Source organism: Vombatus ursinus, unplaced genomic scaffold, assembly GCF_900497805.2.
Source record: "Vombatus ursinus unplaced genomic scaffold, bare-nosed wombat genome assembly UNPS02014794.1, whole genome shotgun sequence".
NCBI lineage: Eukaryota > Metazoa > Chordata > Mammalia > Diprotodontia > Vombatidae > Vombatus > Vombatus ursinus.
In genome coordinates this window covers 1,973,877-1,995,748 of record NW_020954572.1, presented here as the reverse complement: position 1 = coordinate 1,995,748, position 21,872 = coordinate 1,973,877, and the positions used below count along the sequence as shown (strand labels likewise).

At 36.1% G+C, this 21,872-nt stretch overlaps 1 protein-coding gene across 4 annotated transcripts in view; it reads right to left on the bottom strand.

The window, feature by feature from the left end:
- BTBD7 (BTB domain containing 7) overlaps nucleotides 1-21,872 on the bottom strand; it is a 91,943-nt gene that overhangs the window by 40,768 nt on the left and 29,303 nt on the right. For all 4 annotated transcript variants that reach the window (XM_027869980.1, XM_027869979.1, XM_027869982.1 and 1 more), the window contains 2 exons: nucleotides 11,700-11,887; nucleotides 9,896-10,975 (listed from right to left, as the gene is read on the bottom strand). In XM_027869980.1, the coding sequence (XP_027725781.1) occupies nucleotides 9,896-10,975; nucleotides 11,700-11,781 (1,162 nt within the window). In that variant the 5' untranslated portion in view covers nucleotides 11,782-11,887. The remainder of the gene's footprint in view (nucleotides 1-9,895; nucleotides 10,976-11,699; nucleotides 11,888-21,872) is intronic.

Here is a 21,872-nt window from a genome sequence, read left to right as displayed (position 1 = left end):
AAGGAAGAGATGACACACATACATAAAAAAGTTAATATAACGCAGCAAATTATAAATGTCAAATGAGGAACAGATTGTGAAGAGATGTGCCTAATTTTTAACTAGTACTTACTTTAGCTTTAACATTTGGTTATGGATCAAGATAGTATTCCCTCCCTTAGAGTCAAGTTATTGTGTTAACTGGAACCACCTGAGGCAGATTCAAATGAAAATACATGTCCTCAACTATCATAGGAATAGGACCACAGAAATGTGAATTGTTTCAGGTAGGGATGCCAGCAGATAAGAGACTGGTTGTTCTCGACAACTGTGGCTTTTAATGATAGAGTAGCAAAATGTTTGAGTCAAGTTCCAGTGCTTTAAATGAAAAGAAAACAGCTAAGCAGAGAGACAGGCAATGTAGAACTATCACAATGAATTAAGAGACAAAGAATACTAAAAATTATTTTTCTTTTGCTGTACTTAACACTCATTGTTTTACCTATTTATACATATAAACATATCTATGTATTTTATGTTTTAGGTCAGTTATTGATCTAAAAAATTCTAGTAATTTCTGTAAATATTTCCCCTTATGGAAGAATTCCATTTTAACAAAAAAATTTAAGCAAAAACAATCAGTACATTGACCACAAAGAATAATGTACATAATGTATATAACATTGTGCCCAACAAGACCCTTGCACCTCTGCCAAGAAAGAGGTATGTTTCATTCTTTCCTCACCCATTCTTAGTTTTTCAGTTTCTCAGAATTGTTTCCTTTTAATGACCTTTCCATTTTACATTGTTGCAGTCATTGTGTATATTGTTCTCTTGCTTTGTTTATTTCACTGTTTATCAGTTGACATAGATTTTCCTGTTTGTTTGCAATCTTAATACTCAACACTTCTTACTGCACAACATATTCCATTAGATTAATGCATCAGTTCAGCCATTCCCCAATAAATGGGTGCCCATTTTGTTTCTAGTTCTTTGCTAACATAAAAGGTGCTGCTATGAATACTTTACATATATTGGTCCTTTGTTTCTTTTACATGTCTGCAGGGTACATACCTCACAGTGGGATAACTAAGTCAAAGTTCAGTCACTTTAACAAAAAAAAAACCCCCCAAAACCCCCAAAAAACCAAACATGATTTCAAACAGGCATCCAGAATGGTTGAATCAATGCAGAGTCCCATGGACAAAATTAATATGTATGCCTGTCTTCCCATAGGACCAACCCTGCCTATTTCTATTTTTTTCGGTCATCTTTCCCAATTTTTATGGTATGACATGAAACCTCAGAGCTGCTTTAGTATGTATTTCTTTAGCTACTAGTGATTTGGGGGATGTTTTTATGTAGTCACTTCTGATTTCCAATTCTTCTGAAAAGTACGTGAACTGCTTTATATTCCTGATAATCTCCTGGGAATGTTCTATGTTAATTTGTGACACTTCCATATATAATTTTATTATATAAAGTAAAATATATAAATATTTTGTTTTAATCAATCAAGATTCACTTTCTCACCTTCCCTCCCCCCACTTGAGCACATAAGAACAAAACCCGCTACCAAACACAGTTAATCAAAACAAATTTCCATTGACTATATAGAAGAAGTCTTATCATTCTGCATTCCAAGGCCTTCACCTCTCTATCAGGAGATGGGCAGCACATTTCATCATCAATACTCTGGAATCTTGGTTGGTCATTCTGCTAATAAGGAGTTCAGTATGAAAGTATTCCATCACATTTATATACTATAACTTATTCATCAATTCTCCAATTTATGGGCAACCCCTCAGATTCCCATAGTTTGCCACCTCAAGAAAGAGCTACAAATATTTCTGTACATCTTTAAGTTCTTAATCTACCATCTTTCTAATTCCTTTTCCCATTTCCCTCTTATTTTCCTTCTGAATGAAATGTACTTTTGTACCCAACTCTTTCTGTGTGTATATTCTTCATTTTTTGACCAGTTCAGATGAGAGTTAGATTCAAGGGTCAGCTACTCCCTGATATGCCCTCCTTGTTTGCTTAGAAGTTTGTGCACTGTGGTGTAATCCTCTTCCCTTCCCTTTCCTTAAAATCACCAAGACATAACAATCACTCCTAGGTCTTGTCTAATTCGACTCCCTCTATGAACTCTCATAATAACAGGGTTCAGAGGGAACATGTTTCATCCCCCCACATTAGAATGTAAGCATTCATCCTTGCTTAGTTCTCTATCTTGTTCATCTGTGTTTCTTGAATTTGAACGTCAAAGTTTCTCCACAGCTCTGTTTTTTTCCCCCTGTAGCCTGGATAAATGGTTCTTGGCTGTAAGCCTATATATTTTGCTCTCTGGAATATCATATTCCAAGTATTCCACTCTTTTATGGTAGTAATTGCTAAATCATGTGTGATCCTAACTGGGCTCCTCACTATTTGAATTCTTTCTTTATGGCTGACTGCAGTTATTTTTTCTTTGACCTGGATACTACGAATTTTGGCCATGATATACCTGGCAGTTTTCATTTTGGGGTTTCTTTCAGGAGGTAATTGGTGGATATTTTAAATTTCCATTTTGCCCTCTGGTGCTAAGAGATCTGGACAAATATCTTTTTTTAAATTTTGGTCATGGTATTAACACAGTCCAATGACTGTTAAATTTTTTTTCCTCGATCAATTTTTTTAGGTCAGATTTTTCCTGAGATACTTGAGATTCTTCTATTTTTCTCTCAGCCTTTTGACTTTGTTCTTAATGTTTCTTCTTGTCCCATGGAGTAACTGGCTTCTCTAATTTTCAGGGAGTTCTATTGCTTGGGCAAAGTTGTGCCAAGCTATTAATTCTCTTTCCAATTTTTTCTTCCATTTCTTTTCCATTTTTTTTCCTTCTATAAAATATTTTAAAACTTTTTTTTGAACTCTTGTTTCACTGTCTTCCAGAAATTCCGAGCTGTGTTTTGCTCTAAAGCATTGTTTGTTAAAAATGGAGTCATTCTCTTCTTTGCATTTTTATCCTAAGTGTCTCCACACCATAATAGCTCATTAAGGGGAGGGACAGAGATAGGGAAGAGGTTCTTTTTTTCTTTGCCCATTTTTCCAGCCTGTTTCCTGACTCTGGACTTAATGTCAGCACTAGGCTCTGTCATATTTCTGGAAGAAAGGTCTGGGCTGTGAATTCCCAATTCATGTCCTTTGACACGGGTCTGTGATTTCATTGGAAGAAGGGACTCTTAGTGAGGAACTCCCTCTACCAATGCAGATCAGGACCTGCTTTGCAACTTAAGTCTTACAGTGTTGCCTAAGAAACTGTGACATTATATAATTTACTATGGGTTATAAAACCAGCATATGTTAAGAAATGAGAATTGAATCCAGGTCTTCCTGAATCTGAGGCCAGCTCTCCAAACACTAAGCCATACTGCCTCTTGTCTGTGTTTTCTAAGAGGTGTGCATAATAACAACTACTTAAGTCTATATTTCAGTTGTTGTGCATTGTATATGGTTATTTTTTTAAACTGTATTGAGTGTGCTACTGACTGCTTCTATGGACTATTGAGGGGTTTAATGGCTCCCCATAATGGCCATTTTTTGTATTTCTTTTTTTTAAACTTATTTAATAGAGTGTCTTCTAATTTTCATCTGCGTTCCTTGATTTTTTCCTTCTCAGGTTTTAAATTTTTATTTTTGCCTTTTTTATTTTTACTTTTTGGTGAGGCATTTGGGATTAAGTGACTTGCCCAGGGTCACACAGCTAGTAAGTATCAAGTGTCTGAGGCCAAATTTGAACTCAAGTCCTTCTGACCCTAAGGCCTGAGCTCTATCCACTGTACCACCTAGCTGCACCCTCAGGCTTTTTTTTTTTTTGAAATGATCAATTCTGCTCAATAGAGGCATGGGGCTGTTTGCCTGAGACCCTGGTTGTCTGGCATCCAGCCCAGCCCAGTGGTGTGAAAGAAGGTTCTCTACTGTGACAAAGTTGAATGATAATGGAGAGGCCTGTGGAACAAAGCAACTTAGGTGCCTAGCAGCTGCCTCAAGAGAGTGATCACTGGGAATGGCATGTACTCTAGCCCTTTAGGCTGTAGAGAGAAACTGGTAATGGGAAATAGGTAGGACTTCTATAAGTGACGCCCTCCCACAGCTGGAAGGCCCCAGTCTTTTTCCCCTTGCAGCTAGGCTCTCTAAAGAGAGAGGCAAGAGAGATGAAAGCTCAATTGAAGAGCATGGAGTCACAAGCGGAAGAGAAGGGTACCTAGAGTACCTAGACTTAAAATCTATTATGTAAAGATTCATGGCAGGGGGTGGTTTGTAATCTACATCAGCAGATGGAATAGCCACACAGAAGAAACAGATACCCTGATGTAATGAATTAAGTTTGTAAAGGATAGAGGTATCAAGATAGAACTAAAAACTACACTTGGGATTTCAGATATTTCAAGTTCCAGGTCTCCTATGTGCTCTTTGTTTTCTCACATGTTAAGATTAAGATAATAATATCTGCATTTATTTGTATAGTACTTTTATGAGTAATCACTAAGAAAATGGATATAAATAACTCTGTGGCTATAAAGCACCATACAAATGTGTTCCAAGTGAAGACTTGCAAAGAAGTTGCATAAAGAACATCAGAGAAAATGTATGACTGCCATCAAATGGCTGAAGTGATATATATGATGGATAGGTACAGCATCTGTGCTCCACTGATATCCATATAACGTCAAGAAAACTAAAGAAAGTTTCATATCATGTTGGGTAGATACCTGCTGTGGATTATTTATAGAACTGGATGGATTATAATTTGTATCACTGAAGGAAGTACCTATGTAGATGAAATCACAGAATTAGTCTAACCATTCTGAAAAGCAATTTGGAACTATGTTCAAAAAGTCTTAATACTGTGCATATCCTTTGACCCAGCGTATACCATTATAAGGCCTATACTCTGAAGAGATAAAAGAGGACAATGACTCATATATACAAAAAAAAATTTACTGCAGTTTTTTGTAGTGGCAAAGAACTGGAAACAAAGGGAAGGTGCTAATCAATTATGGAATGGTTGAACAAACTATGATATATGAATATAACCGATTATCACACCATAAGAAATAATGAAGGAATGATTTCAGAAAAATCTAGGAAGACTTATATGAACAGATGCACAGTAAAAAAGAACCAGAGGAAATGATACAATAATAACAATACAAAGGAAAAACCATTTTGAGAGACTTAAGAATTCTGATCAATGTATGATAAAACATGATTCTAGACCAGGGCTTCTTAAACTTTTTCCACTCATGATCCTTTCAGTGCTTCTTAAATTGTGGAGTCACGACCTCATAGTTTAAGAAGCGCTGTTCTAGAGGACTAATGATAAAATATAATACCCAATTCTAAAAGAGGTGATGGATTAAAAAATGCAGAGTGAGACACAGATTTTCGAATACAGTCAATCTGAGAGTTTGTTTTGCTTGACTATCCATCTTCTTAGGAAGATTTTACCCAACTAAAAGGGTAGTGGAGGTTCAATAATGCATATATTGGCTCAATGTGAATAAAAGTTTTCTAAACATAGGAACTGTTCCAAAGTGGAATGGGCTGCGGGTGGGGTGAGAGAAGCAAGTTCCCCAGCATGGGAAGTCTTCAAATAGAAGCTATGAGAATTATAGAGAATTAAGACAGGTTTAATGACTGGGATAGGACTGTTATCATCTATGAGGTCCTTTACAACAATTTTATTATTTGATGATTTTAAATTAAGGAACTTAATAGATTTAAATAAGTTTCTTAATTAATCGGGTCAATGATTTATACTTTAATACTGTATTATGAAGTTATAGGCACATGGTAGGGCCCTCAAATATTTGGTGACTGATGGATAAAAGTCCCTAAATCATTCTCCTCTCCTTCCCCCCAAATTTCCATAAAACAAATGTTAGAAGCTCTGGTTTATTTGTATGTGAAATATTTAAAAATCTCACACAACATTGCAGTTCTGGCCAAAAATGCCTATGTGGAAGATCTGTAACCTTGTTCTGATTTATTTTTAGATGCAACAACAAATTCTGGTGGGAGAAAACTTAGATAAGTGTTAGGTAGCTACAGTTAAATAGCTAAAAATTCAGGTACAGCCTGGTTAAGAAAGGCTTGGAGGCAACAGGGAGGTTGTAAACCAGGGCACAGACTATGTGAATGGAGGGAAGGTAACGGATTTTCTGGAGGAAGATTTGGCAACTAATTTGATATAGGCATAAAGGAGAGTGAAGAGTCAAGGATGACCCCAAGGTTATGAACCCAAATGCCTAAAGAGAGATGCCCTCAACAGAAAATCAGCCAGTCACTCACTAAGCATTTACTAAGCACCTGCTATGTGCCAGGCACTGAGCTAGGTTCTGGGGATACAAAGGTAGGCAAAAAGAAAGCCCCTGCACTCAAGGAGCTAATAATCTAATGGGGGAGACAAAATGAAAAGCTGTGCACAAACATTATATGTAGGACAAATAAGGAATAATTAACAGAGAGAAGGTACTAGAATTAAGGGGAATCAGAAAAGGCTTCCTATTGAAGGTAAGATTTTAGCTGGGACTTGAAGGAAGCTAGGGGACCCAAGAGGTGGAGATGAAGAGATGAGCATTCCAGGCATGGGGACAGACAAGAGAAAATGCCTAGAGTTGAGAGATGGAGTGTCTTGTTCCTAGAACAGCGAAGAAGCTAGAGCCAGACTCCACTGGAGAGTAGAGGGAATGGGTAAGATGTAAAAAGCCTGAAAAGGTGGGAGGTAGGGAGAAGATACATTATGAAAAACTTTGAACGCTAAGCAGGGATTCTGTATTTGATCCTGGAAGTGATAGGAAGCTTCTGGAGTTACCGAGTAGGAGGAGCTTAGCTTGTACTTGTGCTTTAGAAAAATCACTTTGGTGGCTGAATGGAGAATGAACTGGAGTGACGACAGATTTTTATGGCTGGCAGCACAACCAGCAGGCTGCTGTAAGGTTTGAGGAGATGAAGGCCTGTCCTGGTGTAGAAGCAGTTTTAGAAGAGAGAAGGCGGCATTATCAAGAGATGCTACAAAGGTTAAACAGACAGGACTTGGATGGCACTGCCTTTCTATTGTACTATGAAAATTGGGAAGGGAGGAGGGTTTAGAGAGAAAGAGAGTTCAGTTTTGGACATGCTGAATTTAAGATTTCTATAAGGTATCCAGTTCCAGATGTCTAATCAAAGCAGGGAAGTTTGAAAGAAGGATGAATTTTGGACAATGATAATCAATTCTATTTTGTACTTGTTGCATTTGAGATGCCTATAGGACATGTACTTTTCAATATCCAATCATTCTCCTCTACAACTCATGGAGAAGCTCAGTAGAAAGACTAAGGTTATTTAATGTGTGGATTACATCCCTAATCAACTTCTGATACAAGGAAAGCTATCAGTTGGCCTTTCAAATTCAAGGAAATATCAGTGAAACTATAAATAGCCCTTGGCATGATTTATAAGTAATGTGAGAATTAGTCTCAGATTTTTACTTGCAAAGAGATATCTAGCAAGTGATTATAAGCTGTGAGATATTTGTTGGAACAGAATTGCTTATTAATATTAGAACATCTATATTTCTCAGTACATTGTAAACTTTAAAGTGTTATGTAAAAAAAAGTGTCATGTAAAGGTCATCTATTACTGATTACATTTTTTAATCCTTTCTTTGTCAAGATGTTACAGAAGCACAGATTTACAGAGGGATGCAAAACTACTGCCTAGTTTTATAAGCTTATTTTAATTCATTATTTGGTACTACTCCAGTTGTTGTAATGGTCTTATGTGCAATTTGGATCACTAGATTTTTTAAAAAAAGTGATTCTGTTTATTATACTATTCATAACAAAATTGCAGAAAGATTAAGGGAATATCATTAGTAATTGTGAAGAGTATAATTTTTTACTAACAGTCTCTCAAATTTTGTCATGTCTTTGTATTTCTACAGGCTTCCTCCCCAGGGCTGGAATACACTTCTTCCTTTTCTCTGCCTATTATAATCTCTCTTCTAAAAGGCCCAGCTCCAAATCTTTCTCTTACAACAACTCTTGCCTGCTCTCCTCAGCTGAAAGCAACCTCCTCTGTCCTTATCCCATATGGCCTTGTTTTATATTTGAGTGCAAGTTACAGAATCACAGAAGTTCAGAGATCATCAAGTCCAACCTGGACCCAAAAATTTTTACTTTGCTGCAATAAGTATTCAGCCAGTCTTATATACTCTTTATGAAATTAGGATGTTTAAAGGAAAAGACAATTTTATTTTTCATCTTCGTATCTTAGTTTTTCATCTAGGGTTGGGCTTGAATATAACCTCTGCTACTGACAATCTTATATGACCTTGTACCACATCTCCGTTGCAAATAAATGTGTATTGCTATAGGCAAGAGTACCCAACTTGAGCAAGTGCACTTTAGCAGTAGCCAATCTTGTCATTCTGAACTATCATAATGAACTATCCTACATCACAACTATATACCAGCATGATCACTGTCAGTAAAAGATAACAGCCATAACACATAATAGAAAATTATTCTTTAGCATCCTTGCAACAAGGATCTACATAATGCTTATCTTTGCCCGCTTTAATTAACCAGGCAGCCATTTGAATTCTGGTACAGCTGAATTCTTCAAAAAAAAAAAAAAGTAAAAGCTTTATTTTCAGAACACTTCAAGTTGATCATGTTATACTGTGGAAATAATTTTTAAAAATTAGTAATAATGGAAAAATTTTTAAAATAATATTTTAAACCTACCCATGAACAAACTTGCTTATCTACTTTTATTCTCTCAAATTCTTAAGTCCTTTTTTTTTTTCGGGGGGGGGGGAATAACTTCGGTGTCATTATTACTGATATTTTGATATTATCACATAATCTCAGAGCTGGAAGTGAATTTGGAGAGCAATTTAATCCAATGTACCAGGAACAGGAATCCCCCTTCTAAAAATGCCTGAGATAAATGGTCATTGTTAGTCTGCTTAAAGATTTCCCAAGATGGGAACTCATTATTTAGTGAAGAAGTCCATTCTAACATGTATAGCTAGCTTATCGATTTATCTATAGTCACTTAAATTTATGTTGGGAAATCTGATTTTGTTTAAATCTCTGCTTCTTCAGTGTTCTCCAGATATCATCTAGGGTGGTTTTCAAAAACATTTCCAAACACAATATGGTCATGGAAATATAAACATATAACCTTTAATAAAATTCAAGATTCTCTTTAGTTCTATGGAATGACATCGTTTTTATTTCCCCTCATCCATTCATGTATAGAACTAAAAATTTTAACAATATACCATAAACATTCAGTCAAAATCCTTCTGGTATAGATAAAAGATGGCAGATGCTTCTAGTATGGTCCCTTGCCCACAATAGGTGTTCAGATAAATACTTATTATTCAACCAGATAAGCTTTATATTTTAAAAGATAAAGGAATTTAAGTTTAAACTTAGGTCACATTTGTATCCAATTTATTAATATAAATTAACAATGACACTCCCTTAAAAAGTTATATTAAGTAATGGCTTAGAAGAAAATAAAAACAGATAAGGGCCAGGGGCATCCTCAAGAAGTACTATAACAAATTTTCAGAACTTTGGATATGTTAAACTTCAACTTTCCTTTCAAGCCAAATATTTCCTACTGCTCAATCACTGGAATTTTGGAGAGCACACCAAGGGCCATATTCAGCCTTCATACTGTTGCAGATGGCAAAGTTATAAATGACCAGGCCAAATCATAGTGCTAAATGTCATAAACAGAATTTCCTGAAATCATGATCATTCAAACTAGAGCTAAATATCCAAATTACAAAGAAAAACATATGCAACTACTGATTTCTGACACAAATTTGTTTTTCATGGAATATTTATGGAAAATTAAATATATTTCATACCTTGTGCAAGCATGTTAAATTCCAAGAACAGTGCTATGTGATAAAGCTCCATTGCTTCTTCAGCCCTAGTCAAATTTGGCTTTCCTGCTACCAGAGCCTGAACTTCACTCAGACTCCCCACAGAAGGGCTGCAGTGCAAAACTGAGAGGTCAACTACATCAGTATACATACAGTTTAAAATAACTTTAGCATATTTTTTTGGTATAATGGACTCATCTAGTATAATTCGAGTGGGAGTCCGCAATGTTCGGTCTGTAATTTCTTCACCAGTCCGTATCCTCCTTTGTAATAAATTTCGAAAAAATGGAGACCGTGCTGAAATAACAGCCTTGTGTGCTCTAAGTTCTTCATCCAAACAGTTCTGATTTCCAACAAAAGCTTCAACTAGTTCAGAGTCTGACGAAAAACTGAGGACAACATCATAGTAACACATATAATCAAACAGTCCACGCATATCTACATCAAGGGAATTTGGTGTTCCAAATTCTTCAGTGAGCTGCACTAGTATATCAACATTCTGAAATCTTGAATCCTCCACTCCAAATTCTCCTGTGTAAAGATAGTGTAACAAGGCAGAGAACATGGGCATGTCTATACCTGCTGTATTGATGTCCATTATTATCTCTGCTCCATACTCTGGGGAAGAAGAAAGCAGGGTCTTAAAGAACGGACACCTTGCTGCTAAAATGGCCCGGTGCACAGGAAAGCAAGTTTCTTGAAATATTAAGTCTACATCCGTACAATACTTGTACTCATAAAGATCAGCCATATCTTTTTGCAGTGTTCGAGCTTCTGGTCGGGCCAAGCTGGCTTGCAGAGAAAGCTCCTTTAAGGCTGATGTTCCCTCGTATTCCTCTACTAGTGCATTGACATCTCTTACATCCCACCCTGACAGGAGTTCTCGCATCTGCTTAGCATGGTCAGCAGAGCGGCTGGACTTCCGACGTTTAATAAATTTCTTCTTGAGGGTGGCAAGGCCAGAGGTTTTCTTTTTCTTGTCTTGTGGCTTCTCATGGCCATGGTCAAGACTATATAATTTTGATTCACATCCATAGCCTTGATGAGAATAGGATGATGTTCCTAAAGCAGAAAATGAATAATTAATGAAAGCTGTCTTCCCCTTTCTTTTCCAATATAAACTCATTTTCAGCAGTCTTTTCGATTATTAACCTCTTTCATGATAGAATTCACATCACATTTACTTAAAGCAAATTTTTTTTTTAAATTTTAAAAAGGAAACCAAATCTTGGTTTTAGTAGTAGCATAGCGGCCTTTTTTGGGGGGAAAATGTGTAATTCGTTCTAATTACAACTTTTCCATTTCTTTTACAGTCAACAGTGATTAATTTTTATTCAATAAATCAACATATTTTCTAATCTCTGATTGAGCAGATACTATCTGGTTCACTTTCGAGGCTGATTATATTTAAGATTTAAATAGCTCTACATGTGTATAATTAGTAAAGGGTTCACTCTTAGGGCTGTGTCTACGTAGATAAAATAAACAAGTATATTTATATCATTTAACCATAAGTGGAGATTTTCACAGCATAGATGTGGCAATGATGACTTGCAAGTACAGTGAAAATAGCCAAAATGAATGGCCAGCTAAGCTGTAACAGTCCAACTAGTATAAAAATCATACAGACAGAAGCAGAGGCTTCATTCTTTAAAAACAAAACAAAACATTATAACTTAAGAGGAAATTTTTAATATATAGTTCAATAGTCATCTATCCAGTCTCTGCTTAAACAGTTCTATTAAATTCACTAAAGAACACTGTTAGAAAAAATTATTGAAGTTACCTATAAATGTTTGTTGGGCCTGTGAGTTTCCCCCTACCCTTGGGGAACATGAATGGGGATAGTTAGATGCATTAGCACCCATTTTCTTCAGTCACTCAGGCATTTCACCTGCTGGCTCTTCAGAGGACAATCCCACAATCCATTTTGAGCCTTCAACCCTGGATCCAAAAGCCTCTTTTCATCCATTTCTTAAAAATCAAACAAAAATCATTATATTCATTTTTACAAAAGCATATTTAAAATTGCACTTGAGAGAAAATATAAACATTTGCTGGAAAAACGCATAAAGTTGCAAGTACCTGTATCTGGGGACAAATTATGGTTATAGTATTACAGGATGGAAAAGGGCTAGAAGCTAAACGCAAACGTAATTAAATCAAAATGATAAACTCATGCTAACTGCATTTTTTTAAGCTGAAAAAAAAAACCAACAATGTTAAGTTAGTGAAGAATAATGAGTTAAGCTTTTGTGGGTGAATTTGAAATTTCATGAAAAAAATTACCTGGTCCAAAAATAACAACAAAACAATTTCGTGAATTCACTGAAATGTTTCCTGAAGTCCTATGGCCCCCAATATGACAATTTCAAGCAATACAGAAAACACTTAAGAATTTCTAGTCATAAATAAAATTAAGTATTTATAATAGATTTTCATGCATATATATACACACTCATGTTTAAAATAATCTTTCATCTATGTCTTCAGGCTTTTTGTTAGAAGAGTGGGGAAGAAAAGAGTGTTTAAGAGTAAACTCTGAACCTCTGAGCTATTTGTGTTACAAACATTCTATGCTTTAAACATCTTTGATTTCATTGATGTAGATGCTTTCTCCACAGAGGGCAGGTGGTCTTTCGGAGCTGGCAGACCCATAAATTTGAGCCTCTATAATTCAGCTAGGCTGCTCTTCAGAACAGTCTGTCTCCAAGACCATATTCCACAGCCTTTCCAGGTTAGATAGCTTTCAAGGACCCAGGGCTCCTTCCACATGACATATGAATAGGATTTTAGTGGATATCAACAGCATATATTTAAGATACCATTTATAATGCTTTAAGTTATTTATATAATTATCTCCACTTGAGGAAAAAAAATACATTTTTAATGAGTACTTGCATACTTATACTCTTCTAAGTATATAAAGGTGATTTGCCTCAATAGGATGTTATTCTTAGGAAACAGATGTATTTTTTTATTGACAGCACGACTATCTACTCAGTTATGCAGGCTGCTATTTCTAGAGTTATTTTCAATTTTTCTTTCACCACTCATATCTAATTAGTTGTAAACAAGGATGATGATTATCTTCTTTCCCTCCTTAACTCTACTACTTAGAATCCTTGGCTCCTTTCAAGGTTCAGTCCAAGTGCTACACTCAACAGGAGACTTTTCTTGTTTCCTGCAGTTGTTAATGCTGCTTCAAATTAATGTTTTACTAATTCATCTTTGTACATTCTATTTTCTCACAATATAATGTAAGCACTTTGAGGGCTTAGGACTACTGTATTTGTAACCTCACTGCATAACACAGTCCCTGGCACATAATAGGTGCTTAATTCAACTCAACAAGCACGTATTAAACAATAATAGCTGATTATATATATATGTATATGTATTTATGTGTGTGTGTTGCTGTAAAGTTTGTAGCACATTGTACATACACACTTCACTGAGCCTCACAAATATCCTGTGAGGTAATAGGTATTATTCCCATTTTACAGATAAGGAAACTGATGCTCAAAAAAGTGAGTAGCCCATGGTTACATAATTAGTAAATGTCAGTTAGGAGTTGAACAGACTTTTCTCACTTTTAACCAAGGCTTTAATACCATGTTGCATACTTAAGTCCTTCTAAGTATATTAAGGTGATCTGTCCCCAAAAGGAATACTAGGGCTAGTTCTCTCCCTAAAACACAAGGAAGGTGACTGGCCCAAAGGGCCCAAAATAAGTTGATTAGGATTCCTGGTATAAAAAAGGCCAACCATAGTACTAAGTGCCCTTCAGATCTGGCAGATGTCTCAGAGCTATCCAGCCACCACATCCTGCCCTGCTGACCAGATCCATTTCTATTTGGAGATTAAGGGAGATGTGCCTAACCAAGCCAAATGCTATTGAGTATCCTTTCATGTTATGGCTAAGTAAGCCTCCTTTTGTGAACTACTAAATATTCCATATGTCTTATTTCTTTCCAATTTTGAACCTGAACTACCAGAACAGCCTGTTTCAGGCTTGGCCCACTATCCATGTCATATGCAGGTGACTGCTATATCCAGTGGCCATGACTCAATTCATGACCCTTTGGAACCCTTTGACACTGTTGACTGTCTTCTCCTACCTACATACTCTCCCTTTTAGGTTATTTTCTCCTTTCACTCCTCTTCCAGTCTTGTTCTTGACTTTCTCTGGACTTCAAAATCATACCTCTATTTCTACCCTCCCCCTGGAATATTCTGCAAGGCCTGCTCCCCTTCTCCCACTGGTGAGTTCTTCCTGAAGCCTCCATTTTGTGAAGGGGTCTAGCCCAGATTGCCTTCATTCCCTTGCTGGCCTTATTCTAAGACTTTCTCTGGACCTTGAAATCATGCTCCTGCCCAGGTGCCTTTCTCTTTTCGGTTCCTTTCGTGTGTTTTCTTCTCCTATTAGAATGTAAGCTCTTTGAGGGCAGCAACTTTCTTTTTACCTGTATTTATATCCTCAGCACTTAGCAGGTCTTGGCACATAGTAATGTATATCCCTCCTTCATGAGATACAGCTTTAATTCTCCTTTCCTCTACTATATCTTCACCCAAGTTACACTCACCATCATGGGTATCTTCTAAGGCTCAGTCTTGGGCCCTCTTGTTTTGTCACTCTACATTATCTTGCTGAGTAATCTCATGCTTCTTTCTCTCCATAACAGCCACTACTACCGCAGTAGAGGACTTTATCATCTCTCTCCTAATCTATTACAATAGCCTTCTAATTGGTCCAGCTGCCACAAGTCTCTCCCCTCTCCAGTCCATCTTCCACTATACTGTCAAATTGATCTTCTCATGTCACTCTTCCTCTTCCAGAATTCGAAGGACAAACAACAAACACCCTACTATTCCAATAAATTCCAGTGGCTACCTATTACTTCCAAGATCAAATATAAAGTCCTCTATCTGGTATTTACAGGTCTTCATAACCTGGTTCCTTCCTACCTTTCCAATCTTCTTACACTTTACTTCTCTCCGTGCCATCTATAATTCAGTTTCAAAATCTTGTTGAGTCTACCTTAATTTAACATCTTTTCTCTCCACTCATATGGCATCACACTCTATTTCAGGTTCTCATCATTTCTTGCTTAGTCTATTTCAACAGCCACCTAATTGATCTCCCTGCCCTTTTTCTAATCCATTTTTTTCCAAACAGTTGCCAAATTGATATTCCCAAAGCACAGATCTTTGTCATTTCCTTGCTAAAAAAGCCTTAGCAGCTTCCCCACTGATTCAAAGATAAAATGAAAAACTCCTCTGGCAATTAAAGTTCTTCACAATATAACTCTAACCCATCTTTTCAGGCTGATTGCACATTACTTCCCTCCATGCACTCTATGACAATCTAGTCAAGTTGCCCTATTTGCTATTCCCAGCATATTCCTTTTCCTAATACGGTGCTTTGCACAGGCTATCCTCCAGGCATGGAATACTTTTCTTCCCACATCTGCCTCTTGAAGGAAGAAGAAAGGAAACAAGCATGTATTAAGTGCCCACTATGTGCCAGGTACTGAGCCCATATATTGTTTGATTTGATTCTCACAACCCTAGGAGGCAGATGAGATTATTATCCCTATTTTACAGTTTAGGAAAATGAGGCAGGTTAAGGGACTTTTTGAGGTCACAAAGTAAGTGTCTGAGATGGGATTTGAACTCAGGTCATCCTAACTGCTGACCTAGCCCTTTATACAGTGTATATTACCTAATTGTCTCTTGAAATCTAGCTCCTTAGAGACTACCTTTCCTGATCCTACCAGTAGTTTAAGTACGCTTAACTGTACATACACCTCCCGAACCTCCACCTCCAATCACTTTCTGTTTATATTTTGTATTCTCCATCTATGTACATTTGGTTTACCTCAGTAGAATGAGGATCACTTTTTTATCTTTTTATTCCTAGTGCCTGGCTGAATGTAGGTGCTGTACTGAATACATGTTGAACTGAAATGAATCCACACAGCATGCAAGAATGAGGCAAAATATTGAGGGAGTTGATAAAAAACTAGTCATTTCTCTCCAAGAATTCTCTATTTCCACTTCAAAAAACAAAAAAACAAAACCACTTTCACTAAAGCTTTGCACATTTCAAACTATACATATCTATATATATATATATACTGAAGACATTTAAAAGTTTCATACACACATCTATGTGTGTGCATAACCTTACATTAAATCCTTATTAGAAGGGTTCTTATAATATACACAAAAAGGATCCCCTACTCCAATAATTCCAAATATAAAGCAATGTTTCTTACTTTCTGGCTGTACTTGAAGTTGGAAAAAAAAAAGAAAGGTTTTGTGAGAAAAAGAACACTGTCATGCCTACAAAATGGGAAATGCATCACAATTACTTTTCATGAATAGAAGTAACCTAGTAACCTTGAAATAACAGTATAACAAATATTCCATTTGAATTTCATTTATTTAGCAAAAACTTACTGAGTTCCTACTATTTGAAAGCTACTTGCTACTAGGTACTGAGGAAGATATAAAAATCAGTAAGATATAATTACTGCCCTCAAGAGGTTTACCATAGCAGGAAAGATGCTTTAAGTGAACAAAACCAAATATAACAAAAAATAAAACATGACAAAGTACTATAAGAGGTCATAGGAAAGTAAGAACAGGTTCTGTTAAGGGGAGAATTGGGCTTTGTGACAGACATAGCATCTGAACCAGATCTTGGAGGATGGGACTTGGTTTCAGTAGGTAGCGAGAACTGAACAAATGCTTCATCATTTCATTGACAAAGGGAATAGAGCTGAAAGAACATAGGCAGAGAGAATGTTGTGAACTAGGCAAAGAAGCCTAGGCTGTGTCTTTAAAAAGACTGGGACAAAACAGTTGCTCAAGGGGTTTCTTTGCTTTTTCCTTTTGTTTTGGGACAGAAAGGGAAGGTTGGAAGGACATAATGAATAGGTTTCTAGTGAAAAATGAAAGAGCTAGTAAGCAGACAAAGAGAAAGTAAAGATGTAAACAGTGATAGGCACAAGAAGAATCTAAAGAAGTTTTGAGATGTGAAGGAAGTGAGCTAAGGGGATAAGAGGACCAGAATTTAGACCTGGAGTCATCTAGTCTAATACCTTCATTTCAGAGATCCAAGAAATCAAGGTTTAACTGAGTTAAGTAATTTGCCTATGGTCATATATGTAGCTAATAACAGAGCTAGAATTCAAACCCAGATTTTCTGGGTCTAAATTCAGCAATTAGATTCCTCTCTAAACCGCTGATGGTAATCCTAGGAAGATTATCAATTGAGGTTTGCCAATTGGGACTTAGCGGCGAATGGATTCTGGAACACCTATAGTGGCTTATGCAATAAAGAACATGGAACGCCTCAGACAACTGATAATGAATACAAGTGTAATGTCTGGAATGCTAAAGCCTTGAATAAGTTGATATCGGTAACAAATGCTAAAGTCAAGGACAAAAGGAATAATAACAACAAAAGGAACAACAAAACTGTTACTTAACTGTTATTTTGATGGTTTTCTTGTCAAAGAAAATAATTTTTGAACTGGAAACGACAGAAGAGAACAAAAAGGGCTAACAGAGAGTGGAAATGGAAGACAAGTAGGGAGAGGATGTTGTTGTTTGGTTGTTTTCAGTCATGTCCAACCCTTTATGACCCCGTTTGGGGTTTTCTTGGCAAAGACAGCAGAGCGGTTTGCCATTTCCTTCTCCAGTGGATCCATTTTGTCAGGCAGTCAGAGGTTAGGTAACTTGTCCAGGGTCTCAAAGCTAGAAATTGAGGCTGGATTTGAACTCGGGTATTCCTAACTCCACACCCAGTGCTCTATTCCCTGAGCTACCAGCTGCCTCAGGGAGACAATAAGTCACCACTTAATTGCCACTGACGAGTTCAAATCACTAGGCCCAAAATATTGAATTATATGGTGGGTGTGATTTGCACCGTTAGCAATCTCTGAATGACTGTGCAGAATAAGAAAGATTAGAGAGAAAAATTATCCTGTCTTTTTCAAAAGGGAAGAAAGTAGAGTCTGCAAATATAGGTTAGGAAGCTCAACTCTGATTTTGGGTAAAATTGTAGAATACAATATTAATTAAGGAAGTGATTAATGAGCAAATAAAGAAAGTGACGTCCCACTACTGGGCATAAGCTCTAATGAAACGAAAACAGAATCAAAGGTCAAATAATTACCAAACTATTCATAGCAATACTGTCTGTAGCAGCAAATAAATGGAAATAAAAATGTATGCTCATCTATCAGGGAATGGATTAAAACATTATGTTTTATATAACTATTAAGTAGTAAAAAAGAGAACTATGAGAAATTCAGAGAAATGTACCAAGATTAAAATAAAGGGAGCCAGAGCAAATTCGGCAGATCCAAGAGAACAAAACACATAACAACCGCAACATAAATGAAGAGGTCATTAAAAGGAAGTATAACTGAGAAATGAACTGAAGATGTAGAAGTCATTTCTAAAGAGATATAATATAAATATAAAAAGTCATTAACAAATATTTCCCTTCGAGTTGAGTTTACAGCAAAAGAGTTTAATCTCAGTTTGGCTGGGTCATACACCATCATGTCTGTCCATCGTGTCTGTCCATCTTACCAATGTTTATTTCTCGTAAAATCCTTAAGGCTATCACTTTTCCTATGCATTTAATCATATTGTAATTTGTATGTCAGATTACCTATGTACATGTATTTTCCCCAATATAATACTTAACATTTATCAACTAGTCTGTGATTGATAACACATAACACTCAAAGGTGCATGAAATTCTATACTAAACCATCCTTATACAATTATACATAGAAGCTATGCAGTTTACCCATTCAAGAGCAATTTCTTTAGGATTAGAAACTACTTTAAAAGGACTGGACCAATGGGGGCAGAGGGCGGAGAATGTCATTTTTAATCATTACATCCCCAGCGTCCAGCACAAGGTCTCATAGTAGCCACTGTGTTATCTCCCCATTAGAAGGCAGCAAGCTTTTTGCCATTTCGTGATGGTTTCGTTCTTGATACTTTTATCTCGTGTCTGGCACATAGCAGGTTCTAAATAAATACTTGTTTAACTGATAGGGATGTTGTCAGAATCAAACGAGGTAACATGGATAAAATATTTTGCCAATTATAAAGGGGTATATCATTTTAAGTTACTATTAATCTCGAGAGAGATATCTTGTATTCTTGTGTTTAACTCTTCTTTTGATATATGTTTATGTTTTTGTGTCATATACTGTGTCATATATTTTGTGTCCTCAAGCAGACCCTATGTCCCTTATTCCTGGGCAAAGCTTCAAAGTGCCTTGTACATACTAGGTACACAAGTATTTGTTGATTTGGATCTGCAAATATTTAATACAAAATACAAATATTATTATAATCATGCACCATTGCTTTCTTTTCCCTAATTTTCTTTGCAATCCTCAGCTTTGTAAAATACTATTTCTGAAACATGCATGACATGAAAAGGTTAAACTACTGTTTTGGCTGGTGGTTATCTTTAATTTTAATACTTTTTAAAATACTTTTTATCCCCAATCTACAATTCATTTTCATCTGTGATTAATGAAAATATTTTAAAGGTTTTTGTGAGGCAGATAAATACAAATTTTCAAAAAATGAATTCTTAGAATGTGTGCCATAGTTTGCAAGCTTTTTTGTCTTTACCTTTCTATGTCTCATGCTCTTTATATTAAAAAATAACAAGGTTGGACTATAGATCTTTAAGATGCTATGATTTCCAAATGTCAATGTTTGGAAAATTTTAAAAATCTGAGTAAAATTTTAGTTTTTTTTTGGGAGGCTAGGGAAATTTACTAAAATTTTGGTCACAAAATCTTTTGAATAATATTGTATTTCCATTTTAGTAGTGTAAAAGGGAGGGGGGAAATCAGGAAAAAATAAGAAAAGCTTATCCAACTCCTGCCTGATATGTCACAGATCATGGCCTTCCGCACCAAAACTCATCTGATAAATGGCACAAAGAATTCATACAAGTTTTCACCTCTCCTCTACCTCTTACACTTAAGAGAAGTGTTGAAGAATAGGAATTAGCCAACAGGTTAGCAGCAGGAATTTTTTTTAACCAGACAAAACCCAGAAGGCCTAGAAACAGCACAAATAAATCATCTGTCCTCTAATTAATCAAGAGGTAGCTAAGCAACTTTTGCATACTGTTCAATTCAGGTTAAGATTTTAGATGACTTATTTTCAGTTTATCTTTTAAAATGAGTTTATTTTCTTATCCATATTAAATGAGGTTTCCTTTAAGCTACTGTTTTGAAAAAAAATGAGCTAGTGTTTTGGCAAAGGACTTATTGTTAAGTATCCTTTAGATCTATTTAATAAGGTCTATTCATGCTTTGCCTGGTGGTGAGTCCTAGTTCTTAAGGCATAGGCAAGTTGTTCACTCCACTAAATCCCATAAAGCTTAAAAGGTTTGATATCCAAATAAAATAAGCTAGGTAAAAACAAGTAAAGATATGTTCATTCTCAAAGGATTGAAAACTTTTGAAAATACTGTGGCCATAGTAACCTTGGAAAGGGACCCAAGTTTCCTGCCATAAACTATTATGGACAATCCTGACAAACTCATCATGCTCTTCCTTCTGTTTATACTAAAGTTTTCATGTTTAATCTCAGCCATAGAAAAAATCATGAGGGGCAGCTAGGTGCAGCAGTGGATGGAGCACTGGTCCTGGAGTTGGGAGGACTTCAGTTCAATCCAGCCTCAGGCATTTAACACTTATTAGCTGTGTGACTGTGGGCAAGCGACTTAACCTCACCAAAAAAAAAAAAAAAAAAAAAAAAAAAAATTTGAGGGGACAAATATTTTAGAGTATTGATTCTAAAATATCAGGGCAATTTTCCTTGACAATTTCGTGAAAGATGATGTCGAGGCTCTTTTTTTGATCATGGCTTTCAGATAGCCCCAAAATTTTTAAATTCTCTTTCCTGGATCTATTTTCCAGGTCAGTTGTTTTTCCAATGAGATATTTTACACTGTTTTCTAATTTTTCATTCTTTTGGATTTGTTTTACAGTGTCTTGATTTCTCATAAAGTCACTAGCTTCCAATTGCTCTATTCTAATTTTTAAGGAAGTATTTTCTTCAGTAATCTTTTGGACTTCCTTTTCCATCTGTTCAATTTTGCTTTTTTGGGCATTCTTCTCCTCATTGGCTTTTTGGACCTCTTTAGCCATTTGGTTTAGGCTATTTTTTAAGGTGTTATTTTCTTCAGTATTTTTTTGGGTCTCCTTTAGCAAGCTGTTGAGCTGTTTTTCATGATTTTCTTGTATCACTCTCATTTCTCTTCCCAGTTTTTTCTCTACTTCTCTAACTTGCTTCTCAAAATCCCTTTTGAGCTCTTCCAAGGCCTGGGACTGATTCACATTTTTCTTGGAGGCTTTGGATGTAAGAGCTCAGGATAACACAAGATTTAGCAGCTTCTACATTAAGGGACCACAGGGCACGGAATATAATATTCCGGGGGGCAAAGGAGATAGGATTACAACCAAGAATCACCTACCTAGCAAAACTGAGTATAATCCTTCAGGGGAAAAAAATGGTCATTCAGTGAAATAGAGGACTTTCAAGCATTCTTGATGAAAAGACCAGAGCTGAATAGAAAATTTGACTTTCAAATACAGGACTCAAGTGGAACATGAAGAAGTAAACAGGAAAGACAAATCATAAGAGACTTATTAAGGCTGAACTGTTTACATTCCTACATGGAAAGATATTTGTAACTCATGAGACCTTTGTCAGTATTAGGGTAGTTGGAGGGAAAAAATTATATGTATGTATGTATAGATAGATAGAAAGATAGAGAGCACAGGGCGACTTGAAGATGAAGGGGTCATATCTGGAGAATAAAATTAAGGGGTGAGAGAGGATTATACTAGGAGAAGGAGAAAGGGAGAGGCAGAATGGGGTAAATTATCTCACG